The 12,035-nt window shown below is 30.0% G+C and overlaps 2 protein-coding genes across 2 annotated transcripts; both read right to left on the minus strand.

The window, feature by feature from the left end:
- Positions 1-164: 164 nt before the first annotated feature.
- Positions 165-3,869, minus strand: LOC134835498 (uncharacterized). The gene is made up of 5 exons (XM_063850375.1): positions 3,420-3,869; positions 2,856-3,364; positions 2,515-2,800; positions 1,298-1,626; positions 165-1,016 (listed from the first exon to the last, which is right to left on the minus strand). The coding sequence occupies exons 1-5, from the start codon at positions 3,781-3,783 to the stop codon at positions 165-167; spliced, it is 2,340 nt and encodes a 779-aa protein (XP_063706445.1). The 5' UTR covers positions 3,784-3,869.
- Positions 3,870-4,903: 1,034 nt separating this feature from the next.
- Positions 4,904-9,250, minus strand: LOC134833674 (integrin beta-PS-like). The gene is made up of 4 exons (XM_063848081.1): positions 8,759-9,250; positions 7,546-8,291; positions 5,138-6,340; positions 4,904-5,080 (listed from the first exon to the last, which is right to left on the minus strand). Exons 1-4 carry the CDS (start codon positions 9,111-9,113, stop codon positions 5,015-5,017), a joined length of 2,370 nt encoding a protein of 789 aa, XP_063704151.1. The 5' UTR covers positions 9,114-9,250; the 3' UTR covers positions 4,904-5,014.
- Between the last annotated feature and the right edge of the window lie 2,785 nt (positions 9,251-12,035).

The raw sequence follows: 12,035 nt of genomic DNA on the forward strand, positions 1-12,035 counted from the left end.
TTTACTTTTTTAATGGCGGGTGATAAGAAATGTTCGGAGACCGTTATTTTGTCATTTTTTGACAGCAGGGCAATTTTTGGGGAAATTTTTTGTTAAAAAAAATTATTTTTTCAAGGAAATTTAAGAAAAATTAAATTTTTTAATGAAAATTTCTTTATTTTGTATCATTTCAGATTCAATTCTCGATCCCAGTCGATCTTCAAAACTTTGGTAAAGACTTTTTGGCAGGCGTTTTGCTTCGCGACATGCTCATTGTAACCCTTTCCCTCGATAATTTCGCCGAAAAAGTCAATTTTGACGCGATGATCGAAGGAATCCAGCTTCTGATATTCCAAAAATTGCAATTTTTCGCTTCCCATGACGTCATGCAGCACCGCTTTCGGCGAAATGAAGAGTCCCTTTGCCTGGCGGCGTCTCAAACGCTCGCCACGTAACATTCCAAGTGCTCGTTCTCTGTAAAAAGCAAAGTTTTTATCTTCCTCCTCGGCTGAAAGTACCAACGACGACACTTCTGAGATCGAATCCGCGTCAGAAACGTGATTTTTGGGCTTCACAAGTACAACTTCGTCATCAATCCGGTCCTGGATTTCGGAAAAAACCTTCAAAATGAGACATTCTCGGAGTTTTGTGCGAGAAACAGAAATTGCCGATACTTCAATGTCGTTCAAGATGATGGTCGCCTTGAAATTTTTCTCGTCAACCGGTACAATGTCGATTTTTTGGTCAATTTCTTCCAACATGGCGTGCTCGTAACGATCCAACAAGCAACAAGACGCCTCAAAACGTGAACCTCGCACTTTTTCGTTGAACGTAAAGTGTTTGAGGACAAAATCCACGCGATCGAGCAACGGAAAACTCTTTTCCACGAAGAATTTTGTGAACATCAGGCGATTTTTCATGCGAACATGAAGTTTTCGAGCATTTACGAGGTCACTTAAGGCGATTTTAACGATTTCGCTTCGGGCGTGGGAGCGACTTGGGGATGGGACTGACTGGGTGTACGTTTGATCCTTGTACTAAAAGTAAAAAAAAATAATTAAAAAAATTTAAAAAAAAAAAATAAAAAAATTAAAATTAAAAAATAAAATTTTTAAAAATAAAAAAAAAAATTTTTAGAAATTGAAATAAATAAATTTTTTTTTTATTTTTTTTTTAAATTTTTAATTTTTTTTTTATTTTATTTTTTTTTTTTTTTTTTTATTTAAATTTAATTTTTTTTTTTATTTAAATTTTTTTTTTTTTTTTTTTTTTATTTTTTTTTAAATTAAAAATTTTTTTTTATAAAATTTTGACTCACTTCGATCGTTGCGACGAATCCGCGTCCTTTTTCTCGGATTTTAACGGAATTTTCGAGCGTTTCTTTGATTTCTTTGAAATTTGGAATGTGAACTGGCAAGACTTCGATCCCGAAAATTTCGTGCAAAACTTTTATTACGACATTTTCGCGGGCGTCTCTTAGCTTTTGACCTTCCGCTGTCCAAGTACAGTTTTTGTAACGAACTTTGCAAATTGTTCGTTGGTCGTCTTTTGATACGGAGAGTATCGCCTCAGGCAAGAAGTGATGCAACATTTCGTCGGGTTTGACACGATCGTACAAGTTTTTTCGCAAATTTGATTTGATCCAGGCTGAAATTGAAAATTTTGGTTAAAAAATGCTTTTAAAGGATTTAAAATAGTAAAAAGTTTTTTAGAAAAAGCTTCAAAAAATTATTTTAAATTATTTTTCATTATTTTTTTTAATTTTTTATGTTTAAAAATTAATTTTATCGCATTTTTTACACCAAAAAATTTTTAAATTTCGCACTGGGATTTTTTTTTAAATATGCACTGGGTCAAAATTTGAAAATATGCATTGGGAAATTTTTTAAAAGTAATTTTGAAGCTTAAAAACTTAAACAATAACAAGAAATCATTTCAACTTATGAATTTTGAAGCCCAATGCACATTTTTTAATAAATGCCTAATGCACAATTTAATTTTTTTAAAGTTAGATCGAAGCTCAAAAGATCACAAAGTGATAAAAATCACTAAAAATTGTGAATTTCGAACATTTTTAAATATTTGCCCAATGCACATTTTGAACTTTAAACCCAATGCATATTCCAAAACTAATACCCCAGTGTATACTTTAAAAATTTTCTCTTCAGATAATGCAAAAAGAAGGTTTTTTGAACATAGAAAGCATAAAATTATTCTTAAAAATTATTTAAAAAATTTTTTAATTTTAAAAAGTTAAAAAAAAAATGGATGAAGTACTTTAAAATTAAAAAAATCATTAAAAATTGTTTTTTAAAAATTTAAAAATTCCAAAATATAAAAAATTTGGATAAAAATTACCAAATTAATATAAAAATCGAACAATAATTAAATTAAATGTTAATGAAATCAAAAAATTGTAAAGAAAATATTAGAAATTTCGAAAATTTTTGAATTTTTTGAATACTAATGCCTTCAAAATTTTTAAAAAATTATCAAATCCTTTAGAAATTCATCAAAAAATGTAAAAAATCTCACCTAATCCTTTAAATTTGAGACATTCTCGTTCCTTATCACTCAAATCCAGTGAAAGTGAAGTACTATCAGCAGAACTAATGCTCTCGAATGACTTATCCAATATTTCTATAACATTAGATTCCTTCTGAATTTCATCTTCGAAGAACTTTATCAATACTTTTTTGTTAAAATTCTCTCGTTCAATGTTTTTATCGATCAAATATTGACGACAAGCGGCAAGATACGTCTTTTGCTTCGCCTTGAAAATACAATCTGCCATCCCTTTGATGACTTGTCCCGATGGAAGCTGTGAAAAAAAATTAAAAAATATTTTTTTTATGAGAAAAAATTAAAATTTTTACCTTAACTGACATTTTGTAGGTCTTCGAAGGTCGTTTGGAACGCACCTCATCGAGTTTAATCTTCCGCATTATCTCTCCATAAAACTTTGGTTTCGTCGGAGAGTCAAATTGCTTCAAATTTACCTTCAGCAGTTCATTAATAGCTTTTATCGCGGCGTCATCTTTGGCGTAAAACAATTTTTTGCCGATGCCTTCGAAGATTTTTCCGTGCCATTTGATGATAAATTTGACATTTGTCGAGGAAATTTCTTCAGAATGACGTTCGGCATCGGGAATCATCGCTTTTATGAGCGAATCAACGGAAAGTCTTCCAGAAAATTTATTTTTACGGATCTTCGGGGTCAAATAGGTAACTGCTCTTTGTCGTACGAGATCAAGTTCGTCATTTTCAACGACAGAAAGTGACTCCGAAACACTTGATTCTTCAAGAGTTTCTTGCGAATTGCAAATTTCATCCGGTTTTGGGACTTCCGGGACCTCAATTTGTGGAAATTCTGTGCGTATAAAATCTAAAAAAGCCCAAAAACGCATGAAATTCGCGTAAAAATGGATATTTGGTCTTACCATTTGCCAATTCGATCCATTCGTCAGTCGGTAATTCGACTTTATTCACAACATCTTCCGAGTCCCGCTCACCATTTGCCGTCAATTTGGTCAAAAGTCGTTCCAGTGAGCAGCTAATCGGCATAGATTTGTTCTCATTTGTGTACGTGAGGAATTTTACGAGGTTATGCAAGTCATTTAACCGACAATCCGGCAGGAAAATTACAATTTGAGAGTCTTCGTTGTCGAGACTTTTCTCAATGTTCTTCAAAATGGGAGCGAAAACTTTGTTTGCTTCCAGGAAATTCTTCTTTAACTTGATTTTCTCACACTTTTGGGCCATCAAGTAAACCCATTTGTTGTTGTCGCTGGCATTGGGCGACATTTTTCGTCAAATTTTAACGTTTTTCTTAAAATTTTTAAAAAATTTCACAGATTATTCAAAAATTATCACAATTTTAAGTACTTCTCTTCATCAAATGTCAATTTGTACTGAAGCCTGTTTACTATTTAAGTGCTGATGGTAGTATTTTTTTTTGTTTTGAAAGACATTTCGTAAGAAAAATTAATTTTTTGAGGTTAAGATGTCTGTCTGTTAAGGTTTTAAACGAAAAAAATTTGAAAATGTCAACTGGGATAATTTTTTAAAATTGTGCATTGGGCAAAAATATTTAAAATTTGCATTGGGATTTTTTTTAAAAATATTTTACTGAAAAATGGGAAAATACATTGAAAAAAATTTCAAAAAACATTAAAATGTCAACTGGGATAACTTTTTAAAATTTTGCATTGGACAAAAATATTTAAAATTTTGCATTGGGAAATTTTTCAAAAAATTTTATGAAACTGATAATTTTTTAAAATATCAACTGGGATAATTTTTTAAAATTGTGCATTGGGCAAAAATATTTAAAAATTTGCATTGGGAAATTTTTTAAAAAACTTTATGAAATTTTACATTGAAAAAAATTTTAAATTTGTATTGGAAAAAATAATTTTTTAAAATTGTGCATTGGGTAAAAATATTTAAAAATTTGCATTGGGGAATTTTTTAAAAATATTTTACGAAACTACATTGGGATAATTTTTTGAAAAAAAAATTTTGCTAAAATTTGGGGATTTAAAAATTTTTAAAATTATTTTATGAAACTGAAAAATGGGAAAATTTCAAAATTTTCACTGGATTTTTTTTTCGCTGTTTATTCATTAAAAATTAAAAGAAATTTAAAAAGCAGTTTATTCAATATCAACTAAAAATTTGCATTGGGATTTTTTAAAAATTTATCAATTTTTGATAGAATTTTGATTTTATACCCAATTTACTTCAAAATTTCGTGTCAATGCACATTTTAAAATATCGCCCCAACACACATTTTAAAAAAATTGTCCCAATGCACATTTTGAATTTTAACCCCAGTACACATTTTAAAAATTTTAACCTAATTTTTCTTCAAATTCATTAACAAATTTTTAAAATTTAGTCAAAATACGCTCAAGTAACTTCACAAAATGACAAAAAAATCTCACTTTGGTATCAAATTTCAACTTTATAAGAATAAAACATTTAAACAAAATACTTTCTAATGACTAAGGAACTAAAATTTGCAATTGCACGACTAATTATCTCTGTACGTCGGATTTTGAACTCTTGTTGTTGCTTCTCTGTATAACGGATTTTTGCCCTAAAAAACAAAAAATAATCAGAAAAAATTTTTTTTTTTTCATATTTTTTTACTTACAGCAGTCCATTTGGCATTTTTGGTCTCCTCAAGGAATCGGGCGTATTCTCTGCGATCATTTATTGTCGTAAATAATTTCCACAAAAGTAACGTTGCTAAGCCAGTGAGGACAATTGCGCCAATAATCATGAGGATCACGCCCAAGGTAAAAATCACCGGAGGACAATCGGGTTCCTTTTGCGCTCGAATTGACACGATTTTTTCATCGCGATCGTTGTAGATGAACTGAAACCGGCAATTTTTGTCGTCATAAGCCGTGCAAATGTGATCAAAATCGTTCTGAATTTCGAGTTTTTCTGCGGTTTCGACGGAAATTTCCATGCAACTTGCTTCACATTCGTCTTTCAGGGCGCCCGATTGATACATTTTGCATTCAACGCAGTCTTTGAACTCCGCACAGCGTCCCGCACATGTCTGGCATCGCTCGCAATACAATCCAGAGTATCGCGATTCGGGCGTTACTTCACATTGACACTCGCCACACGCGCAAATTCCGTGTCCCGAGCAAATTTGCGTGTCTCCAGGCGCTTTACAGCTTTCCGTTGACGTTGCACACTCACAAGCTGGTCCAGTCCATCCGTTGGCGCACTCACAACTGCCACAAACGCACGTTCCATGCTCCGGACCCGCACAAACTCGTTCATTGTGACGCTCACACGAGAAATTGTCACATTCGCAATAACGACCCGTGATTTTTTCCTCGGGATTTTGACGCGCGTGACAAATACACTCGCCACAAATGCAATTTCCGCGCCCGTTACAGTCGACAAGCGAAGAATTATCGGCGCGACAATTTTCGACGACACTCGAGCCGCCATCCGAGCTCGAACATTCGCATTTTCTGCCGTAAAATCCGTTGTCGCAATCGCAAGTCCCGCATTTGTGTGTTCCATGGGAGTTGCATTTGGCGGAATTTGGTTCGAATGTCGGATCGGAGGGTTTTTCGCATGGACATTCGCAAATTGGATCAATTTCGAGTACAAGAGCTTCATCGACGCCAACAGGATAGATTTTGACAGTTTGAGGATTTTTCGGGCAAGCAGTAGCGATGATTTCAGCTTCGAATTCTACGGGAACGTGAACTTGGAGGTCGTCACAGTGGTTGGTTTCGATCAACTGAGAGCCGTGCATGCATTTGGAGAAGTATTTGATGGTCACGAAGGAGTTGGCGTCATCTTTTATCTCGACTTTTGATGAAATTTTCTAAAAGAAAAAAATTTTAAGGTATGAAACTTGTTGATTTTTAATTTTTTTTTAAACATATTTTTCATTTAGAAAATTTTTAAAAAAATTAAAAATATTTTTTTCATAGAAAATTTTCAATTAATTTATTTTATAATTTTCATAATTTTTAATTTCAATTATTTTCAATTTTTTTCTTTAAAAAAAATATTTTATTTTCCAACTTAAAATTATATTTTAAAAAAATATTTTAACGTAAGTTTAATTTTAAAAATAAGTCAAAAATTTATGAGATTTTCGTTTTTCAAACAAATTTAAGTAAAAAATTTTTTTAATATTTAAATGAAAAAATTAATATAATTATTAAATTAATTTTTTAATTATTAATTATTTTAAGAAAATTTTTATTTGACTTAAGTCAAAGCTTAAGTTTAAGTCATAAGTAAATAATTTTTAACTAAAAAAAATTTCAACATTATTAAATATTTTATGCAAAAAATTGAAAAAAAAAAACAAAATGATTATTTAAAAAATAAAAAAAAAATTATTAAAAAAATTTTAAAATTTCTTAAAAAAAATAACAAATTAAGTTTTTGACTTAATGAAATTTTTAAATTGAACTTAAGTCAAAAGCTCTAATTTTTTATTAAAATAATTTATTTAGGCAAATTTAAATTCATTAAATATTTTTTACTCAATCAATAAAATTACATATTATTTTTTTTTTATAAATTTTTGGAAAATAAAAAAAGGTTGAAAAATAATTAATTTTACTTTTAACTTAAACTTAAAAATAAATGAAAAATTTTGACTTAAATCAAGATGAATATTTTTCAAAAAAATATTTAAAAAAAAATTAATTAATTTGAATTTTTAAAATAAGACAAAAAAAATTGAAAATTTTATTTATTTAATTTTTTTTTCCAAAAATATTTTTTTTTTCAAAAATACCTACCTAATATTTTTTTTGAAAAAAAATTTTCTCCCTAAATTTGAATAAAAAATATTAAAAAAAAAATTAAAAATTATTAGCTTTTAACAAATTATTAATTTTAAGCTTAAGTTGAAAGCCTTTCAAGTTAAAAATTTTTTGTGCCTTGAAAAACTAAAAAAAAAATTTTTTCAAATTTTAATTTTTTTTTGTCTTATTTTAAAAAAGGACAAAAAGTTTAAAATTTAATTAAAACCAACTTAAAATTGAAGAAAAAAATTAAAAATTTACTCACATTGTATCCATCTCGAATAATATCAACAATATTCGAGGAATCATCTTCCATTTCAGCATATGACGATCCCTCAATTTCCTTCGAAAGCCGTTCGTACGTGTTCACCTGATCCTTCGTAACAGCAAAAATCAAATTTATCGCATTTTTCTTGGCAACTTTGTTAATCTGCGGCACACTCGGGTAGTCTTGAAGCGCCGAATGCGTATATCCATGACTCTCCACGTGACATTTTCCATCATTTGGCGTCACAATTCCCGTTAACTTCGCATCGCCAGCAACGTGAGACCCGGCATCCGTTGAAAAAACCACCAATCGACGTGCCTGACTTCGCCAACCGATTTCCTCGTCGCAAACAATGACTTGCATGAGAGCATCAAAACCACCTTCGGGCGTATCGATGTTGCCCGAAATCTGGGAGCGACTCACTTCTTGCGAAAAACGAGCCGTGTTGGTGTCTAAACTCATGTGATTCTTGAAACCGTAGGGCGCAGCGCATCCGGCACACGGGCTAATGAGTTTTTCGGGAACGGTAGAGGTGAAAGGCATCAAAGGCTTGTCGACGAAAGATCCGAAGCCCAAACGGAAGTCTTTGGTGATGTTTTTCATCGTTGTCGCGAGTAGGTCTCCCAGTTTGGAGAGCTTGTTTTTATCATCTTCCATGGATTTTGACAGATCCATCAAGTAATACAGGTCGACGGGGTAGTCTTCGGCACGAGAATATCGGAATTTAATTCGTTGAGGTTCATCTAAAAAAAAATTAAAATTAAAAAAAAAAATGAAATTAAAAAAAAGTTAAAATTTAAATAAAAATTAATGAAATTTTATTTTTATTTAATTTAATTAAATTAAAATAAAATAAAATAAAATAAAATTTAATTTAATTTAATTTTAAATTTTTTGAATTAAATTAAATTTTATTTTTTTTTTAAATTTATTTTGATTTAATTTATTAATAATTAATTTAATAAATTAAATTAATAAAAAAAATAATTAAATAAATTAAAAATTAAATTAAATTTAATTAATTAAAATTAAATTAAAACAAAAAAATTAATGAAATAAAATTAAATAATTAAAAATATTTTTTTTTTGTAATTTTTTATTTTTTAAAAATTATATTTTTTTTAATTTAATTATTATTAATTTAATTATTTTAAAAAATAATTTAATTAATTTAAATTAAATTAAAATAATTTTTTGTAAAAAAACTCACTCAATCTCAATTTCAAACTAATTTTTTGCGGTGAAATTTGAACAATTTCTTCTCTAACTTCAGATTTCTTGACTTTAGACAGTGGCTTGTCATCGATAACTGTCTCAACGTTCCTTGGATTCACGATAAACTCCTTATCGCACAAGAAATTATTGCTCGAAGCGAAACAACGAACTTCATTATTGGAACTTGGATCCATTGACGGCTTCGAACACCAACTGCAATCTTTAGTTTGAATGCAAGAATGACACGAAAGATGATTGGAACATGAGTCACTTTGGCTTTGAGTCATTAAAGACTGAGCAAAAACTGCCAACAGAGCTGTTAGGATCAACCAGGAACGAAAAATTGCCATTTTTGTGAGAAAATTTGATAAAAATATCAAAAAATTAAAGAAATCAAGTCTCAAGTCGGCAAAATTCAACAAAAAAGTGAGTCAAGTAGATGACTCGACGCGATTATGACGTAATAAATTTCAGCAAAAATAACAAAACGAAGTGTACAAGACGAAAGATGGTAAGAAACTGATTTGTGAATGAATTTTTTAAGCAGAATGAGTGTCTCGGTGGTTAACGAATATTTATGCATAGATAAGATAAGGTGTGATATCGTGTCAATAAGTTGTTTAAATATGCGCAACGAACTTAGCGACGAAAAAAATGATTAATTTTGGGAAAAAAATTTATATTGGTCATTAGCAATATTTTGCATATTTTTTTTATGCTCTAAAAAAATTAAAAATAAATAACAAAATAAAAAAAAATAATAAAAAATTAAAATATTTTTTTCAAACAAAATTTCAACAATTTTTCATAGTTGATAATTTTTTTTGTCTTTAAAATTCAAATTAATTCTATTAAACTTTTAAATTAAAAACAGACTTTGATAAAAAAAAAAAAAAATTATAAAAAATATCTAAATATCGAATATTTTTTTAATAATAAATTCAATAATTTAATTAAAATTATTCTTAGAGAATAAATTTCTTGATAAAATGTGATTTTCAGTACAAAAATAACAAAAAATTGAAAATTTCATTTCAAAACAAATATTGGCAATTTTTGATGAAAATTTTAAACCTTTTTTATTTTGCTCCATTGGATTTTTGACATACCCAATCTCAATAAAAATGCATAGAAACATTGAAGCTCGTTATAGAGTTTTAAACTAAGGGTTTTTGGACTAGTTCAGGCTTAAATAACACAAAACCATAAAAAAATCTCATGTTATTAATTTTTCAATGAAATGCTGAAATCGGGTGATGTCAAGAATTTTATTAGAGCGACGTTAATGAATTTGAATTAACAATAGCTGACGATCGTTGATTCGTGAAGTAAATTGTTCCTCTATAATCATTGGTTCGTTTCATTTTGAAAATGTTAATGACAATCACAAGAGCTGTTATTACAACTGCAACTGTTACAAGGAATCCAACAATTGTTAAAGCTATTCTCAAACCTTCATTAGTGTCGTCACTATTTGTCAAATTTCCTTTCTCTTCAAGCTCCTTTCTCAAATTCTCAATTTCTTTTAATATCCTTTCAAGTCTTTCGTTGTAGAGATTTTCATGTTTTTCATAAGTTTCATTGAGACTCTCGATTTTTTCATTCAAAATGTTTACTTCGAGATTAATTGATTCCACAAGTTCATCGACGTTTTCTTGTAAATTTCTCAAAAGTTGATTTTTTCCATCATTTTCCGTAGTTGTAACATTTGTTTCAATAATTTCTTCGTTATCACTTGAATTTTTTTTATTCAAAGCTTCGTAATATTCTATAACGGATTGCGATTCTTTCGAAAGTTCACTTTGCCATAGTTCTTCTGATAAGCATTGTATGTTATTAAATTTATCGGGTATGTAATCGCGTCTCTTAGTTTCCCTGACATACGAGTTAACTGTGATATTTTTGGATTTTAGCAGCGATAAGATGCTTACCAATCGACTACATTTGAAGTTATTATCAGCTAAGTATATTTCTTTTAAATTTGGAGAATTTTCAACAATTTCTTCTATTTCCAGGTCATACAAGTGATTTCCCCATAAGGAGAGTCGTTCCAAGTTTTTTTGCTCTGTCAATACTTGAGGTTTTAAAATTGTTATATTCATGTTCCATAACACTAAATGTTGCAATGATTTCATATCGCTCAGTTGATGATTAAAGTGTGAGATATTTCCAACAGAAATGTAAAGTTGTCTCAGCGAAACTAATCCACGAAAGGCATACTCTCCAATTTTTATAAAGTCATTGAATTCCAAATCTATATCTCTCAGTTTTTTGCAATTCTCAAATGCATCGTCTTCGATCGTACTTATTTCACAATGACCTGCCATCATAACCACCAAATTGGGAAAGTCACAAAAACTTTTGGTTAAAACAGGAAAAGTTCCGTGCAGAAATAATTTTATTACGGCATTCGGATCCCGAGCGATAAGTTGCATTTCGGTATAATTGCTGGCTGATTTTAACCGAACGATGCGACAATGAGAATCTGATGTTTGGAAACAATTGAAGGTAGCTCCAAATGTATTTGGAAACAGGAAAATTAGAATAAAAATAGATTGATATTTATTCATTGCGGGCGTCTACTTGATACGAGATGCAAAACTGAATTAAATCTTATCACACTTCTTAGAGGTTTATGCAGTTTCTCAGTGAGAGAATAGCAGATGACGTATTGCGGTTATGATTAAAGAGAGTCATTGATGTCACGCTATTTTGAGCAACGTAAAATTTTGCCTGTTCGATCGTGGACTTTGGTCCAATGAATCATTGTCAAAACAATATTTCATCATATGGCGTCATCCATTAAAGGCGTCGGCAAAAAAAGGGCATTTTTTGACCCCTACCCCCCCTTTAATCGTAAACCGTCGAAATCCAACAACCCCCCCTAATTTACGACGTGTTTTTTAACATGCCCCCCCCCCCCCCCCTCACTGAAAAGGAAATTTTTAGTATCAGTTCAAATTTCAATGAAAGCTCGTGAAAAATTTGAAAAGAAAAAGATTACTAAGTCTGAAATACTTCAAAAATTATTTTAAATAATTCAAAACGAAAAAATTCAAACCGTGAATATGGCATATTTTTACGACGTCGTACATTTCTGTTTACCCCCCTCCCCCCCTCGTCGGAATCCGTCGTAAATTTGATTAACACCACCCCCCCTAAACTTCCGACGCCATTAATGGATGACGCCAATATGGAGAAAGTGATCGATTTGGAGTTGCTAAGGAACTTGAAGGTAACAAGAGATAAGTATTGATTTTGATTTATTTTAA

This window comes from Culicoides brevitarsis, chromosome 3, assembly GCF_036172545.1.
Source record: "Culicoides brevitarsis isolate CSIRO-B50_1 chromosome 3, AGI_CSIRO_Cbre_v1, whole genome shotgun sequence".
NCBI lineage: Eukaryota > Metazoa > Arthropoda > Insecta > Diptera > Ceratopogonidae > Culicoides > Culicoides brevitarsis.

Coding starts and splice junctions, on each gene's coding strand:
- LOC134833674 (XM_063848081.1), bottom strand. CDS start 9,113: ATGGCAATTTTTCGTTCCTGGTTGATCCTAACAGCTCTGTTGGCAGTT. Junction 6,341..7,545: donor TTATTCGAGATGGATACAAT/GTGAGTAAATTT, acceptor TTTTTCTTTTAG/AAAATTTCATCAAAAGTCGA. Junction 5,081..5,137: donor AAAATGCCAAATGGACTGCT/GTAAGTAAAAAA, acceptor TTTGTTTTTTAG/GGCAAAAATCCGTTATACAG.
- LOC134835498 (XM_063850375.1), bottom strand. CDS start 3,783: ATGTCGCCCAATGCCAGCGACAACAACAAATGGGTTTACTTGATGGCC. Junction 2,801..2,855: donor CCTACAAAATGTCAGTTAAG/GTAAAAATTTTA, acceptor TTTTTTTCACAG/CTTCCATCGGGACAAGTCAT. Junction 1,017..1,297: donor GATTCGTCGCAACGATCGAA/GTGAGTCAAAAT, acceptor TTTTACTTTTAG/TACAAGGATCAAACGTACAC.